Below are 27,611 nucleotides of genomic sequence, written 5' to 3' on the forward strand. Positions count from 1 at the left end.
TATCAATGTTGTTGTCATCCCATGTGGCTACAACGTGTGTGTGTGTGTGTGTGTGTGTGTGTGTGTGTGTGTGTGTGTGTGTGTGTGTGTGTGAGATGTTAACATAAGAGTTACTTGAAGTACTTTTCCAAACACACACATGAAATGTCATCATTGATTGTCATCAAATATAGTTCAGTTCTCACTGAGATCATCCTTGGCAGGTACTACAGCTGGGCTCAGACATCCTGCCCCAGTACAAACAGGAGACCCCCAAGACCCCTCCCCACATCATCCTCCATTACTGCCTGTTCAAGACCACCTGGGACTGGGTGATCCTCATTCTCACCTTCTACACGGCCATCATGGTGCCCTACAACGTCTCCTTCAAGACCAAGCAGAACAACGTCACCTGGCTGGTGGTGGACAGCATCGTCGACGTCATCTTCCTGGTGGACATAGTGTTAAACTTTCACACCACGTTCGTGGGGCCGGCAGGGGAAGTCATCTCCGACCCCAAACTGATCCGTATGAACTACCTGAAGACCTGGTTCGTCATCGACCTGCTGTCCTGCCTGCCCTACGACGTCATCAATGCCTTTGAGAACGTGGACGAGGTCAGTTCTTTTTACAGCTTGCATGTCAGTTGTTTCTCCATTACAGTTCAGTCAACACATTTGGGTAACACATTACTTGAAGGGGGTTTACTTTATAACATTTGACATGAACATTTCATAACACCTTTGAGTGTTGTGTTATCCTTCATGACCACCTTCTTCATCTCTGACATAACATCTCTAGAGATAGGCTGTAAAAGTAAAACTTTCTACAGCATTCGAAATACCTTGGTCAGTGTCAGTGTCAATTAAAATGTATATTCACTTAATTCAAGAAGGAATTATTCACTAAATTAAAGGGGCAAATCAACTGGCCACTTGATACATTTCATTTTACTTTGGGCATTGGGTGAATAATAAATGTGAATGAATGTCACCTAAACCTGACCTTGATAAAATCAAGGTTCTTTATTTGGACATCATCTCTCCAAGTGTAATGTCAGATGTGACATTCACAATGATTACATGTGTTATAATAGTTGTGAAGAGTTGTGAATGCCTAGATAGTAAAGTGGGGCAGGTAAGTGTACTTACTTAAGTGTACTTACCTGCCCCACGGAAAAGAAAAAAAAACATGTCAGTAATTTCTCACATCTTGAGAACACCATGAGGTCAGCTCGTTAACCGTCTTATATTGCTGGACTTAAGGCCTCCTTTGAAGACCCATAAACCTGCTGTCATCTAATTGTCTTTTGCCTCCATATTGAGCTAAGTACGGTGGACTGGTTGTGTTGATGCGTAACCGTCCTCTCTGGGGATTTACGGTCTCTGAGTGCCTCTTCAATGTTTACCACCAAAAGCTGCTCGCTAGAAGATAAGAGAGAAAAGGGATTCTCTTTGAAAAAAGATTTTGTCATTAGCTCCTTCCTTCGATACTCATTCACCATGGAATAAAACCCATTTTATCCAGGGGGGTATCAGACACTCGATATTTTTAAGGGGGGCTCAAAGTAGGTGAGGAAGGAGCTCTGGAAATGTTACGATTTTGTTTTCTGCAATATGGAGCCATTAGGCAACATTATGCCTAATTCTATGTCAAAATAGCTAGCTGGGCTAGTGCCAGTTTCAGAAAATTGGAAAACATAATAGTGTTTGTGATAAGTACAGTGCGGCAAGTAGGGTAGTTAGAGGTATCTATAGAGCCTCTGGGAGGATAGATCTCTGATTTGGTTTGGATCTTGCTGCTATGCAGACAGACACTGCACCTTTCTCTATAGAGCTCAGATGTGCATGTACGTTACGACAGCCACCTCCCCTCTCTACAGCTGTGTCACTCACTCTCCTCTCTAAGTCTTGCCTTTGAAGTTAAGGCTTTCATTCCTCTCTGAAACTTGTAAGAGGGAATATATGGATTCGCTGTGTGGGTAATTGCTCCCCTTGCACCCTCGAGGACTGTATGAACATCTCTGGAAATAGAGGATGGGGCTGGGAGACTGGCTTCATCCATCCGCCACTAGCCCAGTAGAAGGCTGTCAGTGGTTTCGTTGCTTTGAGGTAGAGTTTACAACATATGTTGTTCTGAGACTGTCAGTCTCACTGATGCAGTGACCTTTTTTTTTCTTTTGTTTCTTCATTTTCCCTTTCCCCCTTACTCTTCGTTTATAGCTTTAGAAAATGATAGTTTTGTCTGGGCGGTTTTGACGTCTGCAGTAATTATTTGTCAGGGGAAACATGGTACCTGTCATCTTTAATGAGCTCCCTGTGGAGAGGTTAGTTGCAGCGTTATCACGGCTATTCTGCAGGTAGCAACAGAAGCGGATCAAATGAGCTCCCCGTTTTGCAGTTAGCTTTAGCACAGCTAGCCAAGCACGTAGGAACAGGAGAGCATTACGTAAATTAGTTGTCAGTGTTTTAGTGTTGTGCTGTGTACGCGTGTACATGTGTGTACGTGTGTGTACCCTGTGTGTGTGTGTGTGTGTGTGTGTGTGTAAGCTTGCCTAATTACTTTCACACTACACTAAAACACACAAAACTCCTTCCCTGGGTCACTGTACCATGGAGCGGGTCATAGTTCATTAAACAGATTCTGACATAGATTAATTATCAAGTCGATTGATTACTCTGGTCACCTTCCTATTAGCATGCACTGCACCCTCTACATGCACACACACACACGCACACACACGCACACGCACACGCACACACACACACGCACACACACACACACACACACACACACACACACACACACACACACACAGTGTTGCTGTCAATTGTCATTTAGTCTGATTATCCCCAGTTTGGAAACAGTCCTGCGTGCGTGATAGTGTGTGCGTGCATGAGGGTGTGCATGTATGTAACGTGCTGTAGAAGCATTTTGTAGCCTGACTGCTCAGGAGCATCACTTAGTGAACCATTCGTTCGTGAAGGCCATTTGGTGTCATACAGGACGATGTCAAATGCTGTGGCCATGAGTGGCGCCATATATTTGCAGGTCCAGCAATTTGCTCCATTCTAGTCTTTCAGTGTCTCAGCACAGTGACTGCTGACAGCTCACAGACACCAGGACATTCACAGTCAGGGCTCTGTCTGTCTGTCTGTCTGTCTGTCTGTCTGACCAGTGAAAAGGGAAACACATTTGTCTCTATGTCATTTTGAATCAACGTAGCCTCACGTTCTACATTTCAGTTTTTCACTTTTTTAGTGGGGAAGAATATGATGTTGCTGGTAAACATGTCATATTTTCTATTCTACATGGGACAAGCCTGCCCAATAGAGCCCATTCAAAGAGTAAATCTAATGTCATAGAAATCATTTACAAAGCTCAATATAAATGTGTATAGTAGCTCTTGACACTATGATTACATACATTATGTGGTAGTAACATGCATCTGCAATTTGCTAAACATCATCACTGAAAAAGACTAACAGACTGATTTTGTTGTCTCCTAAAGCACAATCTGTAGAATGATTTCAAAATAATGAAAACCATCCCTTGATTTTGGTGAAAAATGTATTATTGACACCTTAATAAGATTAGTACAACTGCCTTACCATATGATGCCCAAAACATTACGTTCGTCATTGTTTGTGTTTTTGTTGTAGTTATAGTAGTAGTATAATTTTGTTAACATCTTCAAACATAATCAAAGCTTCAAATGGCTATTGTAGCACATAAAGTGCTATCTGCATGTTAACATCTCTTGAAATCATTTCAATCATTGTTCTGGTGTCAATCAATCATTGTTCTGGTGTCAATCAATCATTGTTCTGGTGTCCAAGTATCCCACGCTTTGGCAATATGCACATCTTACAGTGTGGCTTTGACTCTTTATCTTGTTGTCACACATTGTTTTGTTATGCTGTTTTTTTCTTTAACATAATTATGATTTCTACTATCTCTTCTAGTGGCACATGTTTGAATTCATCATGTTTTTTCTTATTTGATTGAATGTATATCTCTTCTGTTCTGTTTGACCATGCTCACTTCACTTCTTTCTTTTCTTCCTCATCCCCTGTTCCGTTTGCATGGCCCCTCCTCTGCCTGTGTTTATATATGGGACCTGAAGAACTGGAACCACCGAGCTGTCACTCAAGTAGGCCTTTCATCCTAGAACTTAGTTCTATTCAGTTGGTTTGAGTCCAGATATGATAATAACGATAAACATAGAGTTTCATACATGGGTACTAGATAAACAGACACATACTGAAGTCCCACAGAGGGGGAAATACCTGCAATCACTGGCGGACTCAGGGGGGGGGCAGGGGGGGCGACCGCCCCTCCTGGTGCCCCCACCGTTGAAAAACGTCTCTCTTAAGTGCCCTTTTGAGTGGCAAGAATGAGAGGACGTGCCCTATTGGTGCCCCTCCAATGGTCTAAACTTGACCATGTGCCCCCACAGTTGAAAAACGTCGCACTGAAGTGCCCTTTTGAGTGGCGAAATTAGAGGATGTGCCCTATTGGCTGCCCTTCCAATGGTCTAAACTCGACCATGTGCACTGATGGGGTCCCATGTTGTGCAGTAGGTGCCCTTTTTTTCTTTTCGCCCCTTCAAACAGCCTGAGTCCGCCACTGCCTGCAATTGAGGGTAAATACCTGAACTGGGAACTCACACCAAACACATAAACATACACTTTTCATTCATATTCATTTCTATAAACATATCTGTATAAATGTATGGTCTGTCATGTGTGTCTGCGTGTGATGTTGTCCTGTTTTAGCAACTGTTGTGTATTAAATCAGAGGATTAAGTTAGTGTTAAATTAAATTGATCTCTTTTCATGACATCCATTGTCAATAAAAACAATGATATTTTATAGAACTACTGTATAATCATTCACAGGATGTTGACCAGCTTAGAAATGTTTTTCAGGTACATTTGCAGGGGCCACTTATCCACTTATAATAAGTAATATCATATATGCGATGATAGGTTATTTCACAAAGCAAAGATATAAAAAATAATCAATCCATCCTGAATGTTGGAGAATGCCCATTACTGTGTTTTTCACTTTTAGACCCAATTCAATAAGAATATATAGATAATGAAACAAACCAAACAATTTCTACTGCTAATCATTTTAGAATATAATTGTTCCTGCACAGTGTAGGATAATGAACTAATTGCTGGTTTTCTAAGATTATTGAATTATTTGGAACTGTTACCAGTATGTATTGAGACAAAGTACAAATCCTATTAGTTTGCAGACAGGGCCAGATGGTGGTGTGTTCTGGCACCAAAGGAACATCAAAGTCGTAGGTGTGACAGGAACAGTACAACAGTGAGACTCTCACTACTGTGAGAAAGTCTGTTGAAATTAGAATGCCATCAACTTTCTTTTCTTTTTACATTGAACATATTGTTGTGTTGGGTAAAGAAATACAAACGGCCATTCCTGCAGTTCATGAACAAATGTAAGTGTCAAAAATAGTAACCAATAATAATAATAACCAACCCTTTGCATCTATTCAAAATGTACATTCTTGCAGTATGGAAATAATGTTACTTCGACTTATCCCAGAGACACCATCAATCAATTAATTTGACTGGGGGCCCTTGTTCTGTTACACATTCAGAAGGAGGTTGTGATTGGGAGTAAGGCCAGGCTTAATGAGGCCCTTGCCAATCCTGCTTGACTACACATTACCATATGCAGAGATAATAACACATGGATAGGATTAAGAATGATCTAAAGAATACACACTCTGCCAACACAGACATTCGGTATGTGCCCACACAGTATACACACAAACATGCACACACATGTTGGAACTAATCCAAGGTTTTCTGTAGGATCTCAAAAGACTGAAGCTATATTAATCCTAATGTTTACTACTTCACCGGTTAACATTAGGATTAATATAGCTTCAGTCTTGACTGAACTGGTAAAAAGTCTTCATTCTCCTTTTGCGTGCAATGAATGAGCTAAACACACATACTCTACCTACACGAAGATGGAAAAGGACTGGGTAAATGCATTTGGACTAGTATATGGTATATATTATAACTGTAGTCAAGTTAGTTACGACAATCTGGATCCAGTTGCAATACAGTCGATATTAATTGCATCTGTCAAATTTCACGCTCAACTCAGGGCCTGATTCATTCATCGTTTGCACCAGGGTACAAATTGCACCGTTTTCTTCCCAAAGGAAATTAAACATAGAAATCTGGTAAACATAAAGGTTAAGAAAGGGAAGGAGTTTCCTGTGTTCTGTTCCAGTTATGTTTTGAGTGTTTTATCTAATATTTTAAGAAACAAACCTGTTGCAAAACCCTTACTGAACCAGACCCTCAGTGGACCAGGCCCTCAGTGGACCCGGCCCAGTGTTTTCAAAGAACCAACGGCCCATCTCTGTCTCTTTGCATCTTCCACTTTCTCTCCTCTTTTTTGTCTCGCCCCTTACCCCCCATCTTCCTGTCTGTCTGTCCCTCTCTTTCTCTTGCTCTCTCCCAGGGGATCAGCAGTCTGTTCAGCTCTCTTAAGGTGGTCCGGTTGCTCCGTCTGGGCCGTGTGGCCCGCAAGCTGGACCACTACATTGAGTATGGGGCAGCCGTCCTGGTCCTGTTAGTGTGTGTCTTCGGCCTAGCTGCCCACTGGCTGGCATGCATATGGTACTATTATATCTTTTCACCCACATTTCACCCAAATTGACATCAATGCATAATTTAAGCCCGACCTACACATGTGAATAATTTCTCAGAATTTCAGGATTCGTCCATAAACCCTCACTTTGCTTGCTCAAAGATTGCACTGAACTTTTTAATCCTACCAACAAGCACATTTGTGACATGTTCTCATATCGAGATCTGATGTCATGATCAGACTTTTCTTTCGAAAAATGTGAATACATTTCCGCGTTGTTGAAAATCACTGACACATCGCTAGTCAACTAACACAGCTTGTTTTGGGAGCCTGCTAACAATGTAAAGCAGTGTTATAGTTAACTAGGTAGCAGTGGGGATTACTCACCGAATCCATTGCGTTGCAGTATTTTGGCTTGACTAGCGAGTTGTTGTGTTGTGATTCTCAACAATGTTGAAACGTAGTTCAAACGTGTTTCAAAAGAAAAGTCAGAACATTTTGATTGGTTGCGGATTGGTTGCTTGCGGACCAAAACACTAGAACGTGTCACGTTTGATACGAAGTGGTTCTCGTCTAAACATAACAGGTACAGCATCGGAGACTATGAGGTCATAGACGAGGACACCAACGTGGTGCGGACCGACAGCTGGCTCTTCATGCTGGGCGAGACGGTCGGGACGCCGTACCACTTCAACACCAGCGGCTCGGGGAAGTGGGAGGGCGGGCCTAACAAGGACTCAGTTTACATCACCTCCCTCTACTTCACCATGACCAGCCTCACCAGTATCGGCTTCGGGAACATCGCCCCCACCACTGACGGAGAGAAGATCTTCGCCGTAGCCATGATGATGATCGGATGTGAGTGAGAAGAACCCTGTTTTCTTTCTTAAAGTGATCGTTCGCACACGTTACACACATCACACATTAGCGACTCCTGTTTATGAAATACTTTTTGTATAGTAACAGAGGTTTAATTCCCATATGAATGTCGTGCTTGATATATATGCTTTTTAGAAATATATATACACATGTATACTTTATTTATATAAATACTTATTTCATTTATTTGTGCACAGTGTCAAAGGCAGGACCCAGCAGCTTTCCACAAAACAAGGGGTGTGGATTCCCATTTGTGACGTATAGCCGTTTCACCCTATGCTCTTCATATGTTCCTGAATCAATCCCCTGGCCTCCCACGGCCCTCATGACGTGTTGTTTAAAGGGTCAGTTCAGGATTTTGGTTTACAAATCAGGAAGTCTTCTCAATTTGAATAATATACCGTTATCCTTGAAATAGTGGAAATAACCATATAACAAAATAAAATTGACATGCATGATGTAGGCCACAATACATAATATGTGACACATTGCTAGTCAACTAACACAGCTTGTTTTGTGAGCCTGCTAACAATGTAAAGTAGTGTTCTAGTTAACTAGGTAGCTGTGGTGATTACCCACCGAATCCATTTCGTTGCAGTATTTTGGCTTGACTAGCGAGTTTGTGTTTGTGATTCATAACAACAAAAGAAAAGTCTGAACATTCTGATTGGTTCCCGACATGCGGACCAAAATGATCAGACTGTGTCACATATGGCTGTAGAATTTCTTGTGGAGATGTTTTTACGTAGTTAAACAGATAGCGGTCTTTTGAGCCCTGTATAGCTTGCACTATATAGCTTATAATATTATAATAGTTGTTCAAGAATGTGTCTTTGACCAGAAATGACATCAACACTCTACAACACTCCAAGCAAGTGGAAAATGAGGTATAACATCCGAAATCCTAAACTGACACTTTAAGGGTTAAAAATCATTCTAGAAGATACTATATATATATATTATTCCTCCATCGGGCCCCATTGGGCTCCAGTGAAACTGAAGAGCCATGGTAAGAATTAATTGGCTCATTATGCGCTTTAACTCTCTGCATCGCTGGGAGTTGCGTTTTAACTCTCTGCATCGCTGGCATTGCACTATATATCCAGATCACACAAAGTATTTCACTGCAAACACATTTAACTGTTCCCAAAATAGGTTAAGAACCATTTCATACCCTACCCTAACCCTAACCCTAACCATTTGAATCAGATGTTTCTTTTATAAATTAAATTGGTTCCTCGCTGAGCTTTCACTAGAGTTGGAAGTCACTTGAATCAAATTCTATTGAATCCAAATATTGGAATTGCACTGTAATGCAAGTGGAATTACTCTATGGTGTTATCCAGTTGAATCCTTGATTGTTAATTATTTATGAGGATGCCCTGTCACTGTTCTATTTTTACTGTACACTGTGAATGTTTTGGCAGCACAATACCACATCATTGATAGGGGACTATACAGCGGTCCTGTTGCTATGGCAACTACTGGCCTGGGGCATTTTGGTTTCTGACAACTATATAAAAACTATCTTCTAAAAAGCCAGTTGTTTGTGGGTACCAGCTAAGACACGATCATACTGACAAAGCAACAATGAGGAAGACCTGATTTAGAGACACTCTCTCTCTCTCTCTCTCTCTCTCTCTCTCTCTCTCTCACTCTCTCTCTCTCTCTCTCTCTCTCTCTCTCTCTCTCTCTCTCACACACACACACACTAAGAGCACATCAAGCACTCATTTGCTAGATTTCGTACATGCAATTTGACCAACTAAATATTGTCACGACCCAACAGCTCTGCATGTACCCCACACATGGCCGAGGCCGGAGACAGGTGTGTAGGCTAGCTCAGGGTTATGACAGCACCCAGGTAGGTGGTAGCAGGTGTGTAGGCTAGCTCAGGGTGATGACAGCACCCAGGTAGGTGGTAGCAGGTGTGTAGGCTAGCTCAGGGTGATGACAGCACCCAGGTAGGTGGTAGCAGGTGTGTAGGCTAGCTCAGGGTTATGACAGCACCCAGGTAGGTGGTAGCAGGTGTGTAGGCTAGCTCAGGGTGATGACAGCACCCAGGTAGGTGGTAGCAGGTGTGTAGGCTAGCTCAGGGTGATGACAGCACCCAGGTAGGTGGTAGCAGGTGTGTAGGCTAGCTCAGGGTTATGACAGCACCCAGGTAGGTGGTAGCAGGTGTGTAGGCTAGCTCAGGGTGATGACAGCACCCAGGTAGGTGGTAGCAGGTGTGTAGGCTAGCTCAGGGTGATGACAGCACCCAGGTAGGTGGTAGCAGGTGTGTAGGCTAGCTCAGGGTGATGACAGCACCCAGGTAGGTGGTAGCAGGTGTGTAGGCTAGCTCAGGGTGATGACAGCACCCAGGTAGGTGGTAGCAGGTGTGTAGGCTAGCTCAGGGTGATGACAGCACCCAGGTAGGTGGTAGCGGGGGTATGGCTTATGCGTCTCTTCGATATGGCGTCTCAATGTCTCTCGATCACCTCCTCACTTCTTTCTCTCAGGTAGGAAATAAACACTATTTAATTAAATAACACCCACCAACAGGCAAGCCACTCCCCCATTTACCCACCTAGCTTACCATGACAGATAATTGGATCGTGACAATATACCGGTACTGTAGAATTCTAAAGATGTCCAAAGAATTCAGATTCTGAAGTGGAAATAGAAATGCAGCTTTAATCATAAGTCACACATAGGTGTCACACCTCTCAATCTCAATTTGGAGAATGCATTGGTTGCTGAAAAACTAACGGTATTGCATAGACATCCCCAAGCAAATGCAAAATGTGCCAAACACCCACCCACACACCCACCCACCCACCCACACACAGATTACTGCTATACAGTATCGTCTTCTCATAATGATTAAAAGATGAGGGTGGCTTGTTCCCTCATCCAGTCCAGCAGGGCTAATTAGGACCGCAGGACCGCATTGCCAAGAGACTGAATACTTCACAGAGCAATGCCTTTGATCCACACACACTCCAGGTGTTACCTTCCTATCCAAGCATTGCTATGGCTTATCTCCTGCAAACTTCCATACAAGCTAGGGGGACTTCAGAATGATCAAACATATGTCTGATATAAGGAAGTCTAAGCAAGTCAGATCCAAGATTTGATGAAAGCTGAAATGATGCACTTAAGGCACATGGCATACAGTAAATCATGAATGTTGTCAGTTAGCTCAGAAATGATTTCTCTACTGTGGTTGCATTGAGCATCCAAGCTGTTTCCCCCCCAAAAACATCACTACTGATGCAGTACAGGTGACTGATGAAATAGGGAGTATTTTCATACATGGAATATGAAGGAAACCACCTGGTACAAAACGGTAACCCTCTTTTTATTCTGGGGCTGCCGTAACACTAGAACAGTGTGAGTAAAAGAAAATGTATACCGTTGCCCTCTATCTCATTTCAGGACCCTCCTTTCCAAACCTTTCCTAGAAATGTGCGTTCTACCACCCAGTATCCTTACATTTTCTAAATCACATCAGGATAAGCTAGTATAAAGCTATTTTGCAGTTTTTCTGTGCAGGAGGCAGGCTAATTTACAAGTGGTGAACATGGCACGGCTGTCCTAGTGTTAAATGCTTGACATGAATAGCAACCTGAGGAAGGGGTATTGATAAAGACAAATCATTAGAAGCAATGTTCAGAAATGAGAATGTATAATAGGGTTGCAAAGGGTAGTCATATTCTCAGGAGGATTCTCCCAAACAAGGACACATAGACACAATCATATATGTTTACCCGGGCAGTTTGCAACTCCATACTCCTCTACAGCTGTGACACATCAATGTCATCATATCAAGAAGTGAGTGAAAGAGAGTAAAGTTTGTGTGAGAGCTCAATGCTAGAGAGGATGTAGGCACATTACGACAGTCACATGGACCTTTATAGTATCTGATCTTCATCTTCAAACGGAGCCAGTGACAACATGCCAACGTGATGATTTAGTATTCTGCCACATGCTTCAAATGGTGCACAGCATGCATACTCTGGCTGTCTCTGGCATCTCATTTATTGGGACCAGTAAATAGACAGAAAGCATGTTCATGTTGTTGTGAGGCTTTCTTTTACAATAATTGATAAAAAAAAATATTACCTTATTGTGTATCATAATAAATAAAAAATGTGAGCCAATACTGAGTTCTGAACTGTACGTCATAACAGCTGTTATAAGCATACAGTACAGGCCAAAAGTTTGGACACACCTTCTCATTCAATGCGTTTCCTTTATTTTCATGACTATTTGGTACATTGTAGATTCTCACTGAAGGCATCAAAACTATGAATGAACACATCGGAATTATGTATTTAACAATAAAGTGTGAAATAACTCTAAATATGTCTTATATTTTAGATTCCTCAAAGTAGCCACCCTTTGCTTTTTTGTTGTTAATAAAATATATAATAATAATATTTAATATAATATGTGTTAATAATAATATGTTATTATATATATCTAATATTATTATTATATATTTTATTAACAACAACAAAATATATATTTTATTAACAACAAAAAAGCAAAGGGTGGCTACTTTGAGGAATCTAAAATATAAGACATATTTAGAGTTATTTCACACTTTTTTGTTAAGTACATCATTCCACATGTGTTCATTCATAGTTTTGATGCCTTCAGTGAGAATCTACAATGTAAATAGTCATGAAAATAAAGGAAACACATTGAATGAGAAGGTGTGTCCAAACTTTTGGCCTGTACTGTAACTTAACATAACATTACATAAGATGGCATTGTAGGGTATCTTGGAGACAGGAGACATGATGTGCTTGGTACTAGTGTGAATTATGATCAATGCACTCCTCTTTTAGCCTGGAGCACGACAGATGGTCATGCCTGCTTCTGACGATATCGTAGAAGCAGGCATGCAGATATATGCAGATATGTTTCTGAGGATACCGTACCTTGCCTGTTGATAACACACTTTGTTTTTGTATGCCATTGTAATGCTGGTCTTTCTGTTGGAAAGGTATTTAAGGAGAAAACAGAAATACATTCTTTGAGTTTTGGTTTAGGCCTGCGAGCACTTATGGTGAAACGTGAATGTTTCTTTGAACTATTACATTGATTATTTTGTATTGATACACTATTCTCATTCTTCCTATTTTACTCAATGTAATTTTGTGTGTTAACATTTCTGTTAACACAGCAGGACATACTGGTGACCAAGTTTTCACATAGAGCTAACTTTGATGTTACTGTGTATAGTCCAACACTATATACAACACATATAAAACACTAGTAGACTAGAGTCATCAACATCATATTCCATGCCATTGGAACCTAGGATCAGGGATGAGTTTCATTCAGGCATGAGCGAATCAAATATAACATAATATTAACTTGTGTTAGTAAGTAATGTGACCACTAGTATGTAGAGTCTGTTTATCATGTCCATAACCATCTGAAGTTTATTAGGGAATAAATGTGCAGTTATTTATCCTGTCCAAGTCAGCATGGCATCTTAAGTCACTGAATGTCAAGACAGCATCATTCCACACATGCATTGGGACAGTCGTGTTAGTTTCATTTCTAGCTGTAGTTAAAGGCTTTTCTAGCTGTAGTTAAAGGCTTATAGCATCTGTTATAACTAATCATAAAGCTATAACTAATCTGTTATAACTCTATCAGGTGCATACCAGTATACTTAACAACAGTATATGTTACATGTTGACATGCCACTTTATGATAGACTTCTTATGTCCTAAATCATTAAAGTAAGTAAAGTGATCATCATTCCATTGTTAGTATAACAACAATATAATGTAGAACATGATAACCACTTTACTTAAGTTAAAGAAAAGGGTGTCATGAAAGGTCAGTGGCAGGTGCGATGCACTAATGGGTGGAATGAGGACGTAGCAAAACTCTTGAAATAAAGTTTAAAACAATATTTGGTAACACTTCATGGTGAGAGTAAGGCAAGGCAAGGCAAGTTTATTTGTATAGCACATTTCATACAACAGGGGCAATTCAAAGTGCTTTTACATACATTATTTGAAAATACAGCAAGAGCAGCATAGTAAGAAAATAGTTACAATGAATAAAAGCAAATATAAGAAGTAAATAGATAAAACATTTAATAAGACAATAGTAATAAAAATACATTGATAGAAGTGTTTGTGTTGAATCATAACTGCTGCAAAACATGAAGGTTTTTAGCTTAGATTTAAATATTAAGAGTACTATAAATAGTTGTAGTTACTTTGGGATTCCAAGACCATGTACCATTATTAAGAAATGATGTTGCTATTCTATGGCTTTTCAAATAATGAGTATATTTTTCTGTAAGCAATCATGTTGTCATGTTATACAGTGGGGTGCAAAAATGTGGGCACCCCTAGTCAAAATGCCTTTTACAATTATCTAAGTGAAAAGAAGCAAACCTAAGCTCTAAATGGTACAAAGTTAAACATGACACGTCATCACATTTTAAAGCAAGATACATTTTTTTTTTTTTTTACTTTTTACAGTTTCAAAATAATAAAACAAGGAAAAAGTAAAAAAAGTTGTACTTTGTAACTCCTCCTTGGGCAACTATAACAGCTTGCCAGCTAAAAAGTCTTTCAATTCTTGTTTTTGGAATGTTTCGCCATTCGTCCTGGCAGAACACCTCGAGCTCAGAAATATTCTTCAGCCTTTTCTTCTTGATTTTGAGGTATGCTTCGGGTCTTGCTGGAATACCCAACCTCTCTTCAACTTTAATTTCTGGGCTGATCATCGAACATTAGCCTCTAGATTAGAATGTCCTGGTGGAATCTATTCTTCCTTCCACCTGTACAATATTGCCTGTAGCCAGCTGCTACACAACCCCAAAGCATAATGGATCCACCTCCATGCTTAACAGTTGGCAAGGTGTTCTTCTCTACAAATGCTTCACCCTTTTTTCTCCAAACATACCTTCTTTGGTTGTGGCCAAAAATGTCAATTTTGGTTTTGTCAGTCCAAAGCACATTGTTCCAATAGGCTTCAGGTTTCTCAAGGTTTTCTTTTGCATACTTCAGACACATAATTTTGTGTTGAGGTTGTCTTTCTGGCAACTCTGCCATGTAGGTCTTTGTTGTTTAAGGTACGCTGTATTGTTGTCCTGTAAACAACTAGACCGGTGTCTGCTACTCTTTTTTGCAGTGATGTGTGGGTTCTTCTGAGCATTTCTCACCCGATCTCGGGCCATTCAATCTGAACATTTTCTTGGTCTTCCAGATCTTGCCTTGACTTCAATTGTTCCATTTATTTTCCATTTTCTGATGATGTTTCTGACAGTGGAAATTAGTAGAGTAGAGTTTTTTGTAGCCTTCTCCTTGATGGTGGAGTGAACTATCTTGGTGGAGTGAACTATCTTGATTCTGACATCCTTGGACAACTGTTTAGAGGAACCCATGGTTTTTAACACCAGACACAACAGCCACCGCAGTCGGATACTTTAGAAGGCATGGAGTTACTTCAGAATATATATTTCAAACCTGGAATTATATTCACCTGACTTATTGAAGCACTAACGAGTAAATCACCTTGGTCTGGGCCTTAGTAATCATCTTCTCAAAAGGTAACAAAGAATAATCCAAAAGGGTTCCCAAACTTTTGCACATGGCTCTTTTCCTTTTATATCATTTAAAAACATTTACAAACTCACTGAAAAATAAAAATAAAAATAAACCTTGCTTTAAAATGTGCAGAAAGGTGTCATGTTTAATTTTGTAGCATTTAGTGTTCAGGTTTGCTTTCAATCACTTTTTAATTGAGATTAATTGTAACAGACATTTAAACCAGGGGTGCCCACATTCTTGCACCCCACTGTATACAACATGGACACTTCTAATCTCTTTTGGGAGGGTGTTCCCTCAGTCATAAATCTCTTATTAGTTGAGGTGTTTGATCCTGTGCTCTGGAAAAAAAAACTAGTTCACAATGGCTGGGATACTTTGAGGAATGGCTCAGACTAGAGCTTTGACAGGTTCTTACTCATGCCACTGCAACCGTCCCAGTGAAGGGGTGTCTGCCCATGGAGAAATGTCCATTTAACTACGGTGGTTCTTCTCATCTTGTATCAATTAGTATCAATTATACAATGATTCTGTAAGTAGGTGAAGGTGTGTGTGTGTGTGTGTGTGTGTGTGTGTGTGTGTGTGTGTGTGTGTGTGTGTGTGCGTGTGAGCGTGTGAGAGCTCATGTGCACACGTGCACCAGCGTGCCCTGAATACAATTCAACGTCCATTTTAACCTTCAGCCTTCATTGTCCTCCCCATTGAAATAGGATATTTGACTAGGATAACAGTTCCTGTACATTCTCAAGGTTCAAGATGATACAATGATGTAGTATGTAGTGTATTGCGTATCTAATCCAATAATTTTTCTGTGACTGTGATTCATATAGATAGTCTTTGCAGAAGTCATTATAGTTATCAATATTATATTCTCAATTCCTGTTATATTCTCTGTCGTTTGTTTTCATTGAAAAGCACATTGTATTTCCTGTTTGTATAAAAATGCTATATACCGTTTCCTTTGCTTTGCTTTGATTTGATATTTGACATATTCAGGGGGGAGTGATGTGTGCTGTTATGGATCATAGTGAGAGCACTTTATCATTAAGCCCTGCGATAAAACAGATGGTATAACACCAACACACAGTTGGCAGAGCGTACAAATCAATATAAGCCTGCATGCTGCACTCTGAAGGGAAAGGGAAATTAAGTTTAAACTTCGTTAAGTTCTATCTCCTGCAGCGATCAAGGGAGTTTCCATTTCAGCAGTATAGAAAGCGCTTAAGTGCTTCAAAGCCACTAGTGGGAGGAGAGTAATTAGAGATGCTGTCACCTGAGTAAGTGGTATTTCAGGACCTCATGTTTGTTCACATAGGAGTCGAGACATAAGAGACGTACGGTTTGAATGAAGACAGGTATGAATACAGGTATGATGACAGGTATGTCTAGTTCGTTCCATTTGTGTGTCACCAAGCTATTGTCCATACCGGACAGTGTGTCTATGCATTTCACATTCAGAGTAAATCGTTTTCCCATGATTTTAGCATTTGGAAAATGAGGACATTACTTGTATTCCAAGTGAAAGTAAATGTAATCTGTTGACCTGGCGGTCAAACACTAGAACGTACTTGAGGTATGCTTGATTTTGCTTGGAGTTTGTACTTTAAGGACTATTTGGAACTTGCAATGATTCCATTGTACCAGGCAAACAAAATCACATATCAGAAAGCATTGGACATAATGTAGGCCTACTGTATGTATTTGACCCATGCCTGACATTTTGCAATCACACAAGATTTTCCATTTCTCTAATGTTAAACTTTATATAGAGGGCCAGCCTACAGAATAGCTTCTCTTTTAACCTTTTTATACCGTTTTTTTTCTGAGTGGGGCAGTCCCACTCATATTTTTCATTTTATTGACAGATATAGTAGAGATTTAGACAGGAAGGATGGGTGAGAGAGAGAGGAGGGATGACATGCAGGATATGTCCCCGGCCGGAATCGAACCGGGGACCCTGCGGTTACATGGTCAGCGCTTAACCAGCTACGCCACCTAAGCGCCCTCTTTTAACCTTTTGAAGCTTACGTAACATCCTGTCAGTAAGATAGAGTATTTTGAACAGGAGTATGCATCAGCATTTTCCTAATGAACCTCAGCAGAGCAGTTTATCTACAGTATTACTGTCTCGGTAGAATCTCTTAGCCCGTATTCTTTGGATCACCACATTCTGGACGAGGTCCAGATTTCTTGGAGTTTAAGGTGAAAGCTCCTTGACAGTCTTATTAAGTCCAATTAAGCTGTACTGGGCAGTTAGTGTTTTAAATCAAGTGCTTAATAAATAAATGCCAATGTTTATTTAACATCAGGTCAGGCCGGTTGAAATGCAACTAGGTGTGCATAGAAATTATTCTAGACTGAATACTGTGGAAATACTTCATTGAATTATTTAATGTCAACACAGTAAAGTGGCAGGGATATGACAAAATCCCCAGATCTGAAACGTATTACATATAGATAATCAGGAATTATATTCATATTATTTGACTATCTGATTTTTTTTTGATGAACTCGATTTATATGTAATCTCAGTTAACAGATCCAGTGTGGGAATTCCTAAAATAATATATTTGAAGGCTGTGCAAGGGAGTGCAAGGAAAGGCTGAACTCCCCAAGGCTGAAACATCAAGGGATATCTACGTAGTAATCCAATGGCTTGTCACACTCATTGGCAACGCATGTGATGTTGATAGACAGCTGCTGTCAGAAGAGTTCTTTGTTTCTGTCTCCTCTCAGCCCCTTTCCTCTAAAAGTGGAGATGCAGTCTGTCACCTCAGTGGGGATTCTGACCCAAAACCTGCCACTCTTTCAGCCATATACTTGCCCACAGCCAGAAAAACTGCTTGTTTGTTACTTTGTCTTTTCACTCGTGGAGAGCTACTGTACCTCTACCTGGAAAATAGGGCTACTGTTACGTACTGTAATAGTGGAAGTGCTCAAATGTATTGAGGCTAAGATCTGTTCTCTTTCATAGGATTAGTTTCACCAAAGGAATGCCTCCTGCCTGACCTCATCAGAAGCTCAATAACATTGCACCAGCCCTCATTGGCTGGTACAGATGACGCTCATGTCAGTAGGGGAGGGACACTCCTCCTTTATAAGGCGTAGTACAACTGGGGCTAGCCGGAAACCATGCCCGTGCGGCAAGAAAACGGCTAGCTGGGATACTCGCTCCAAGTGTGCGGCATGCCTGGGACTCTCCCACGCCCAGGCTGCTGTTGACTCCGACGAGTGTATCCACTGTGTTTTGCGTTCCCCACTAAACTTCTCCGCCGACGGCTAAACCGCCAGGTTAGCCTGTGCGGAAAAGATCCGCTCCTGTGTGGGGCGGGCGAAAACGCTACCGTCACAGACTAACGCAGAGGCGTCTCCAGCCATACCTGGGCCGAGCTGGGCGGACCTAGTTCCATCAAGCTCTGACATCGGTTTCCTGGTGCTGGATGAGGCCGGGAGACGACGGCCTTACCGCTGCTCAGTTAGTCCCAGAGAGAGATGCCGTACAACGCTGAGGGAGAGTCGCCCGACTCAGAACTCAGAACTGTTGTCGAACCGAATGAGGAGCTCTTGGCTCCCCAATAGAATTGGCTGCCTTCTATTCCCCGTCTTTCGCCTCTGAGGAGCACAGGCGGTTGCATACTTTGTGTCCTGTCTGTGCGCTGCGTATTTATTTGGACAGGACTCAGAGTTTCAGGAAATGTGACCAGTTATTTGTGTCTTGGGCGAATCCGCACATGGGAAAGCCAGTGTCTAAGCAGCATCTTTCCCATTGGATAGTGGCGGCTATTGCCCTGGCTTACTCTAGCAGGGGCCTCCAGGGGCCTCTAGAGGGCTTGTTTGCGCACTCTACTAGTGGTTTAGCTACCTTGTGGGCTCTCTTTAAGGGGTTTCTATTCAGGAGGTGTGTGCGGTGGCATGCTGGGCATCGGGCCACACGTTTGCTAGATTTTAGAGATTGGAGAGTCACGGCACCAACTCTAGCACATTCAGTCCTCTTAGGACGTGGTTCCTAGTGTGTGAGGGTCCATTGGGGACAGTTGTCGTTTTGCAGGCATGTCTGGCAATCCGGGAGTCAGTATTTTCCCATAGTGAGACACAAAACGAATGCTATGAAAGAGAACTTTAGGTTATTTACATAACCTAGGTTCTCTGAGTAGCATGAGCATAGCATGAGTCTCACCAGGTCACCCTCCTTGCTACGGAAGCGAGGAAGAGGTGTGCTTGTTTGAATGACGACTGACGCCGTGTCTACGGCTTATAAAAGAGGAGGTCCCTCGGCTCCTGACATGAGCATCATCTGTGCCAGCCAATGAGGGCTGGCGCAATGTTATTGAGCTTCTGATGAGGTCACGCAGGAGGCGTTCCCATAGTGAGACACTCACTCATGCTACTCAGAGAACCGGGGGTTATGTAAATAACCTAAAGTTTTGTCATTAGTGCGATGATTGCTTCCCTATTTCCTCATACATAATAGTCTTGAAAAATTATTACGGCTCCTGGGAGAATTGGGACCACACGACAATACTAATGCAGAGACGAAAAGCATGGAGAACAACATAGCATGGAGAACATATTCCACACATATTCAACTGAGCTGACAGGGTTGCAGTGGACCATGAGGTCAGGGGTGGATAAAGTTGCGCTATATTACGTCAAATTGTAGGTGCCTCATCTTTCTGCATGTCTATTGTCTGCTATTACGGTAAACAACTTTCCTGGAGGAAACATCAGAGGGGCATAATTACATCGGCTCCATTCAGCTCCAACATTTTATTCTTTACTGATTCTATGACCACTAAAGATGTATTATTATTATTATTATTATTATTGATGTTACTTTGTCACTTTTCCCAATTATTCTCTGAAGCATGTTGCCAGTTTCTTTATAATGGGTCATATCATTTACTGTGACATACTTTTTCCTTTGACTACTTTTTCGTCACTTACCCTTGCATCTTCCTTGTCTTTCCCAGCCCTGCTTTACGCCACCATCTTCGGTAACGTGACGACCATTTTCCAGCAAATGTATGCCAACACAAACCGCTACCACGAGATGTTGAACAGCGTCCGTGACTTCCTCAAACTCTATCAGGTGCCCAAGGGGCTGAGCGAAAGAGTGATGGACTACATTGCATCCACCTGGTCCATGTCACGGGGTATAGATACTGAAAAGGTATCTCAAACTGTAAGCCAGACATTCATTACCTTGCATGCTGTACCCCCCTGTGTTGGCTGTCCTGCACGGTAGCTCCCCCAGCTAGCTGGTCCAATGTGGTTGTGTATTGATAGTTGGTTCTCTATGGTTCTTGTATTTTTCTGTGTGGTCCAATGTGTGGTGTTGGTGGGGGGTTATAGAAAATACCAACAGAGTGAGGGTCAATTTTAGTATGATTTGCAGTAACATTGGCCCTAATTTGTCAAACGAACATACACACGAATCTATGATACAGCAGCAACAGCACATACAAAAAAGCAGTCATCTATTGTAACTCTACAAATGCCATCCCGCTCAATCCTACTGCATTGTTTGCTTCATGCTATGCACGAATTACAAACACATGAAAACAAAAGACATAACATGTGGGTGTGAATCTATGGACATTTCTGGTTGTTTCTGGTGCATGCGGAAAACAATTTTGTGTATCTACATTTTCCCACTCAATCCAGGATAACTTCTACAAGCATTAGATAAATCAGGGCCATTGTCTTTTGGGATGTATCTCTATGGTATTGTTATGTTGAAACATAACTGAATGTGACATAGTCTGAAGCCTGGATTGAAACTTCACATAACTGTGATGATATTCTCTCACTGTTATTCTCAAACAATGGTCATGCTTTATTTTACAATCGAGAGTCAAGCAGTTATGACCTTTAGAAAGTATCTTTGTTCGATGTTCATTGACAAAAGCACCAATATATACCATGTAGTACCTGGTAGTTGAATTCATTGCAATAAATACCAACACACACTTTCTTAAAGTTTATCGTCCTCAGTCTGGGAATTGACTGGTCCCCCATTTAGTTTATAATGCAAAAGTGTGGTGTTGAGGCTTGTTAAAGTACCTGGGAGTTTTTTTGAAGTGACTTCCCTCAAAGGTGAAGCTTTGTGAATGTCTTAATGGCGGGCCAGACAATTGGAACGGTGCCTTGGTGTGTCAAATATGGTCGTTTTTTTCCTTCACTAGTTAATGTTAGTTACATGTTCACTAGATGGTGACTCTCATTAAAAAGGTAAAATTACGTTGTAAAACATTATCCCTGTGAGCAATGAGCACACAGGAGTGGAGTGGAGAAATGGACCCAAATGGACTCCATGCATAATGGAGCATTTTTTTCCTACCGCTCAACTCTCCTCACATGCTCTGATGCTCAGCTTTAGAGCTGGCTAGCTACAGTATACATAGTGTGTTTATCACACTCGCATTTGCTTTCCTTACACCTAATTTTACATTTCGGCAAATATTGTCATGGAAAAGGGACTGGGGGTTTACCACTGGAGTCACTCTTTAATGTGGCTTAATGATCTAAAATCACTAGAGATAGAAACTCTAATTATTCAACAGGGGCAGATACTCGAAAAACACTATGACCAAATAGGAATTCAAGCCTCTGTTAATCATCTTAGTGCAGCACTTCTCTTAAACTCCCTTAGCAACATGTTTCCAGTTTCGGTACATTTGAATGCTGAGCAGCCCTACGCCGTAATCCCAAGCACATTGCTCTCCCTCCGCTCCTTTGAGCAGAGATAATTAACGAAGGAAGGAGAGTGAAATCCTTCATCGCCACTCCCTCCGAGTAGTCTTTCTGTCTGTGTTACTGTGACAACAGTAACAACTCTCCAGCTCGGACCCCTAGAGACGCAGCTGGTTTTCATTAAACGATCTGCTGAAAATACCAACTTTTACTAGCTACTGTATATACTGTCTTTAACTGCCAGAGGATCTGATGGGAGATCCACAGAAAAACTGTGGATGAGGTTAAAACCGTACCTTTAACACTAGAAGTGCCATGTCACTAGAAATTTACCATATTCATTTTAAGATGACTGTTTAATCTGCTGACATACAATGTAACTACTAATCTTAATTAATTGTTAAGAATGTAACCCGAGTTCTCTGAAGGAGAGGAGGGACACACACTCTGTATCCCAGTCACACCTGTCACACTCCAGTCACACCTGTATGGGCTGAGGAGGATTGCAGGAACGTACCCCCGCCTAGTGCCCAGCCTAGCATTGCTTGCTTATTTATTCTGCAAACCAGCTCTTCATGAGCTCAGCGCAAGACGGGAAACAAAGTGAAGGGGTCTCCCTCTGTGGACATTCTGACCAGGACATGATGTCTCTGTAGGAATAGGACAAAGTGCTTAAGGGCTAAAAACACTGTAGAACTCAAGGACATTTATGTGGACCGTGTGCGAAATGGATCCAACCACACGCGGCTTACTAAGAACCTGTTGTGTGACGCCTCTATCCCTGAAGTGACACGTCTGTCCTCACAACCCTTCGCTCAAGGACTCTCTCATGGGGAAGCCCCAGAGCCAGGGGCACCACAGGTCTCTCCACCACTCCGGTGCTGTCAAACACGGTGTGGACAGGAGCACTCAACGTTGCCTGTTGTCAGACGTATCCAGATGGAGTGATAATAATAATAATAACTTTATTTGTATAGCACTTTACATCAAAGTGCTTTACAATAGGTAAGCCACAGATTAAAACAATTTAAAACAACTATTTCAATTTAAAAACACACAATTTCGCAGCACAAATACAATAGGTAAAAACAACAATTTTAAACAATTTAAAAACAACTATTTCAATTGAAAAAACACACATAATTACACAGCACAAATACACAGCCTATGACATATAGACAACAGAAAACAGGTGGGTCTTTAACTTAGTTTTGAACACTTTCACTGATTCAGCCTGTCTGATGTCTAATGGAAGACGGTTCCAGAGAGTTGGTGCACGGAAGGAAAACGCACGCTCACCGATTGTCCTTTTTCTGACTCTAGGAACAATCAGCAGGGCAGAGCCTTGTGAGCGCAGAGCCCTTGAGGGCACATATGGGTTGAGAAGGTCCTTTAAATAAGAAGGCGCTGTGCCATTTACAGCTTTATATGTTAGTAGCAGCATCTTGAAGTCCGCTCTAACATGGACAGGGAGCCAATGAAGGGAAGCCAGCACTGGCGAGATATGGTCGTATCTCTTTGACCCAGTCAAAATGCCAGCTGCAGCATCAGCTTCATCTGTATGCCATGAAAACTATTTTTTGGCAGTCCCGACAAAAGGACATACAATAGTCTAGTCTGGATGTCACAAAAGAATGGATCAGAACCTCAGCATCTTCAAAAGAAAGGATTGATCTAATCTTAGCAATTCTTCTGAGGTGAAAGAATGCTATTTTTATCACCCCCTTTATGTGAGGGTCAAATGTGAGGCTCTGATCCAGAATGACACCGAGATTTTTAACCTTGTCCCTGCACTGGATGACACAATTATCCAAGGTCAAAACAAGACTATCACTTGAATGATTTAGTTTTTATATTTTTTAGTTTGATAATTTATTTAATTTGATAATTTCAGTCTGATAAGTTCGCTGATAACCAGCCCTTCACAGCAGCCAGACAGGTCTTTAATGTAACTAAATCTGAGACATTTCCTGCTGTTATAGGTATATATAGTTGTAAATCATCAGCATAACAATGAAAAGCAAGACCAAAAGAACGCAACATCTGACCCAGTGGTGCCAAGTACAGTGAGAACAACAGAGGGCCAAGAACGGAACCCTGTGGGACTCCATACTTGACTGCCCAGGATGCAGACAATACATTATTGTGTAGAACACATTGGGATCTATTTAACAGGTTGATGACACCCAGAGCTAGAAGACTTCCTTGTGGAGGAGGCCAAGCTGGACTACCACAATTAATGAAGCCATTTTGAATCCCAAGGGTGGCAGAAAACTTTTAAACCTGAGTGAGTGTGGGTGAAACACCAGCAAACAACTGTCATGCCATACAAGACCATGTGTCGGGAAGCCAAGGGGTGCAGGAAGCACTGAACAAGACCAAGTCCACAGTCAGACCTAAAAAGGCCACCGTTTGGCTAGGAATGAGCAAGCTTTTGGAAAGATTAATCTGGAAGCCTAGGTTGATTGCCTCTCCCCAATGGTGGGTGAGAGGAAATGGCGCCTTCGACACACTTCATGTAAGTCCAAGGGCCAGAGGTGTGAGATATTAGTAAGTTACGCCGAAGTGGGCGAATCTCAGAAACCTTCTGTGTGTCTGACAAACCTCAAAGTGGAAAATTATAAAACATTTTAGCCATTTTGAACGTTCTGAATCAATTGTTTGATCTAATAGCATCCAATAAGCAAGACCACATCAATCCTGGCAGGCTCCCTGGGTTGCCTTCTTAGGAGGCCATCTCTCTGATCTTGGAGAAACAGGAGCCATGTTGACACACACTGCCATAGCAGAAGAGGCAACCGAAATTAGTCAAATCTCCTGTGAGAGACGGCAGTCGCCCACACACCGAATGAAAAGACGCAGCATCCGCACACTCAAAACTGTGCAAAATTGATGTTTTTATTGCGCAAGCTTTCGGTCTTTCATAGACCTTCTTCGGGTATACATCAGTGACAAGTGAATGCAGTGGTATATATACGGTTCAAACGACATCACTTGATTAGCCAAATGCACAACACCTGTGTCAAAGAATTCCACCTGGTGGCTAGACATCAAGGGAATTGTAGTCCTTAGTTTTAGAGCTTCATTAAGATGATGGAAGATAGCTAACACCTTTGATATGGAGGCCATGATCTCATTCTTTTATTTTTTTTAAAGTTATTTTTTCTGAGTGGGGCAGTCCCACTCATATTTTTCATTTTATTTGACAGATACAGTGAAGATTTAGACAGGAAGGATGGGTGAGAGAGAGAGAGGAGGGATGATCTCATTCTTAACTTAAATCTAAATGTAATCGCAGGGTTCAAGTAGAGACAACCTTACACCCCGGGGAAACTGTAGGATTCTCACTGGAACAGTTAAGATATGGTAAGCTTCAGACAGTCAATGAGTGAACAGTGGAAAGAATAAATTAGTGTGTTATGCATGATCTTTTATAGTCTGGGCACTAGGCAGGGCTATGTGCCTGCAAGCTTCCTCAACCTGTACAGGCAGTAATTAAATTGGTTTTTCAGCGAGTAGGTGAGTGCGTGACCCATAGTAAGGGGTCAAACCAAGTCAACTGAAAGAGGACTACGGTATGTGGTTCTGTGGTTGACTTTTACTAGGCATACAGTGCCTTCAGTAAGTATTCACCCCCTGGACCTTTTTGCCACAATTTAGATTTTTTATTTATTTTTGACATTATGGGGTATTTCGTGTAGATCAGTGACAACAAAATATCATATAATTTTTTTGTCAGGTTGTAGCACAACAAAAGGTACAGGGGGGGTGAATACTTACTGAAGCACTGTACTGTATGTATTTTATAGTTAATTATTGTTAGATTTGAATTTAAGACTCTTGGTTAATGTCAATACTCTCTCTCTCTTTCTCCAGGTTTTACAGATATGTCCTAAGGACATGAGGGCAGATATCTGCGTCCATCTGAACAGGAAGGTTTTTAAAGAGCACCCAGCTTTCCGTCTGGCCAGTGACGGATGCCTCCGTGCCCTCGCTATGGAGTTTCAGACTATCCACTGTGCCCCCGGTGACCTTATCTACCATGCGGGTGAAAGTGTGGACAGCCTCTGTTTTGTAGTGTCAGGATCCTTGGAGGTTATCCAGGACGAGGAGGTGGTGGCCATTTTGGGTGAGTTGCTATCTATAACATGTTTGGTGGCCCATGTACCAATTTGAGACTTTTTTCATGTTACATTTGTCCAGCCCAATATCTCAACTTTTACCAAAACAAGTGGTGGGCCAGCCATGTGGCTGCAAAACAGTATAAGGATTGCACATTTAAAGGTTGTGTGTGAAAGGGATAATTACTAGGGCTGTAGGCCTACAGATGAACTGAACAGATGAATCAACAAGACAAGAAATTTCTGATCATAAAAAAAACAGATTTTTATCAGACCAAGGAAAATACATTTAATCTAGAGTGTGTGATTATAGCTGGGTTAGGTTTACATGTTTTGCATTTAGCAGATGCCTTATTCCAAAACTATTTACAATAAATACATTTGTCTAAGTAAGTAAATGAACTATCCACTAGTCATAGCAGGAAAAAGTCATCTATGCTCAGGCCTGATCATAAGTGTCGTGCCGTGGAGATTTGTCTTAATTTATGGGGAATGGGAATAGGCAATTCACACGTTTGATGGTTGCCATCATCTCATTGTTAACTTGTAAAGTACCCTATTAAGCCATGGTCCTATCAAACTCAGTTCGTATAACGTTTCTATATGTTTGCCAAGAACATAGAGCTTCTGTTTTGAGTTTGTATCTATATCGTATAAATGCACCAAGGAACCTATGATGTATGATGTACGTATGTACTTTGATGTATGACGTATGTACTATGATGTATGATGTATGATGTACTTCCTACTCCCAAGAACCTAAACCAGTGGTTTGGAGATGATCCATCATGTCCTCTCAAACTCCAGTGACACTGAGGCACATCCTCACTGGCTGCACAACAAGTCTGTCCCAAGGCCGCTACACCTGGAGGCACAACCAGGTCCTCTGGCAACTGGCGATTATTCTAGAAGGAAGGAGAACTACCTCCAATGCCATCCCCCCACCAACATCCAGCTTGTCAAACACCATCGCCTTTGTTCCAGCAGGACACTTCCCAAAGAATCCATCTGATAAAAGGGAATCAGATCTTCTGGACAAAGCCCGGGACTGGAAAATGTGAGTTCACCTAGACCAGAAGCTCTGCTTTCTGTCTGAGATCATTAAGACCAATCTCAGACCAGACCTGATTGTGTGGTCAACCTCGCAGAAGCACCTGTACATCGGGGAGCTGACTGGGCCATGGGAGGCTGCAGTGGATGAAGCTTTCGAGTGCAAAAAGCTGAAGTACTCGTAGACATATTGGCTGAGGCAGCACAACAGGGATGGAGAACATGGGTGCTCCCAGTGGAGGTCGGATGCAGAGGATTTGTAGCCACATCAACCACCGGGCTGCTGAGACAGATGGGAGTCAGAGAACAGGCCCTCCATCAAGCCATCAGGCCGTTGTCAGAGGCTGCTGAGCAAAGCAGCAACTGGCTGTGGTTGAAAAGAAAGAAGGACCCCAACTGGACTGCAAGATGACCATCATACAACAGGAGGGGTAAAAGCAGAGGGGGGGGGGGCACCTGGGACGCCAGGGGTCACCGATGGGCCTTCTGTAGGTTTCGTGGGTTATCATCATCGAAACACCAATGGTGGTACCCAAAGATGGTACCCACCTGATGACATCAATGAAGTAATTACCCAGATTTCAGTGAATTGCTGTTCATAAGGGATTGTAAAATCAAGTCCTATGAGCTCAATTATACCACACAAATACATCAGACGGGATCAGTACTTGGAT

The 27,611-nt window shown here is 41.7% G+C and overlaps 1 protein-coding gene across 2 annotated transcripts in view; it reads left to right on the forward strand.

The window, feature by feature from the left end:
• LOC308174279 (voltage-gated delayed rectifier potassium channel KCNH1-like) overlaps nucleotides 1-27,611 on the forward strand; it is a gene marked incomplete at both ends in the record, with an annotated part of 71,932 nt that overhangs the window by 16,965 nt on the left and 27,356 nt on the right. The window contains 6 exons of one of the 2 annotated variants that reach the window (XM_080549352.1): nucleotides 204-596; nucleotides 4,106-4,132; nucleotides 6,495-6,652; nucleotides 7,210-7,481; nucleotides 20,044-20,243; nucleotides 25,643-25,895. In XM_080549352.1, the coding sequence (XP_080405478.1) occupies nucleotides 204-596; nucleotides 4,106-4,132; nucleotides 6,495-6,652; nucleotides 7,210-7,481; nucleotides 20,044-20,243; nucleotides 25,643-25,895 (1,303 nt within the window). The remainder of the gene's footprint in view (nucleotides 1-203; nucleotides 597-4,105; nucleotides 4,133-6,494; nucleotides 6,653-7,209; nucleotides 7,482-20,043; nucleotides 20,244-25,642; nucleotides 25,896-27,611) is intronic. The other variant, XM_080549353.1, reaches the window with a different exon arrangement.

This window comes from Nansenia antarctica (assembly GCF_963989245.1).
Source record: "Nansenia antarctica genome assembly, chromosome: 19".
NCBI classification, from domain to species: domain Eukaryota; kingdom Metazoa; phylum Chordata; class Actinopteri; order Argentiniformes; family Microstomatidae; genus Nansenia; species Nansenia antarctica.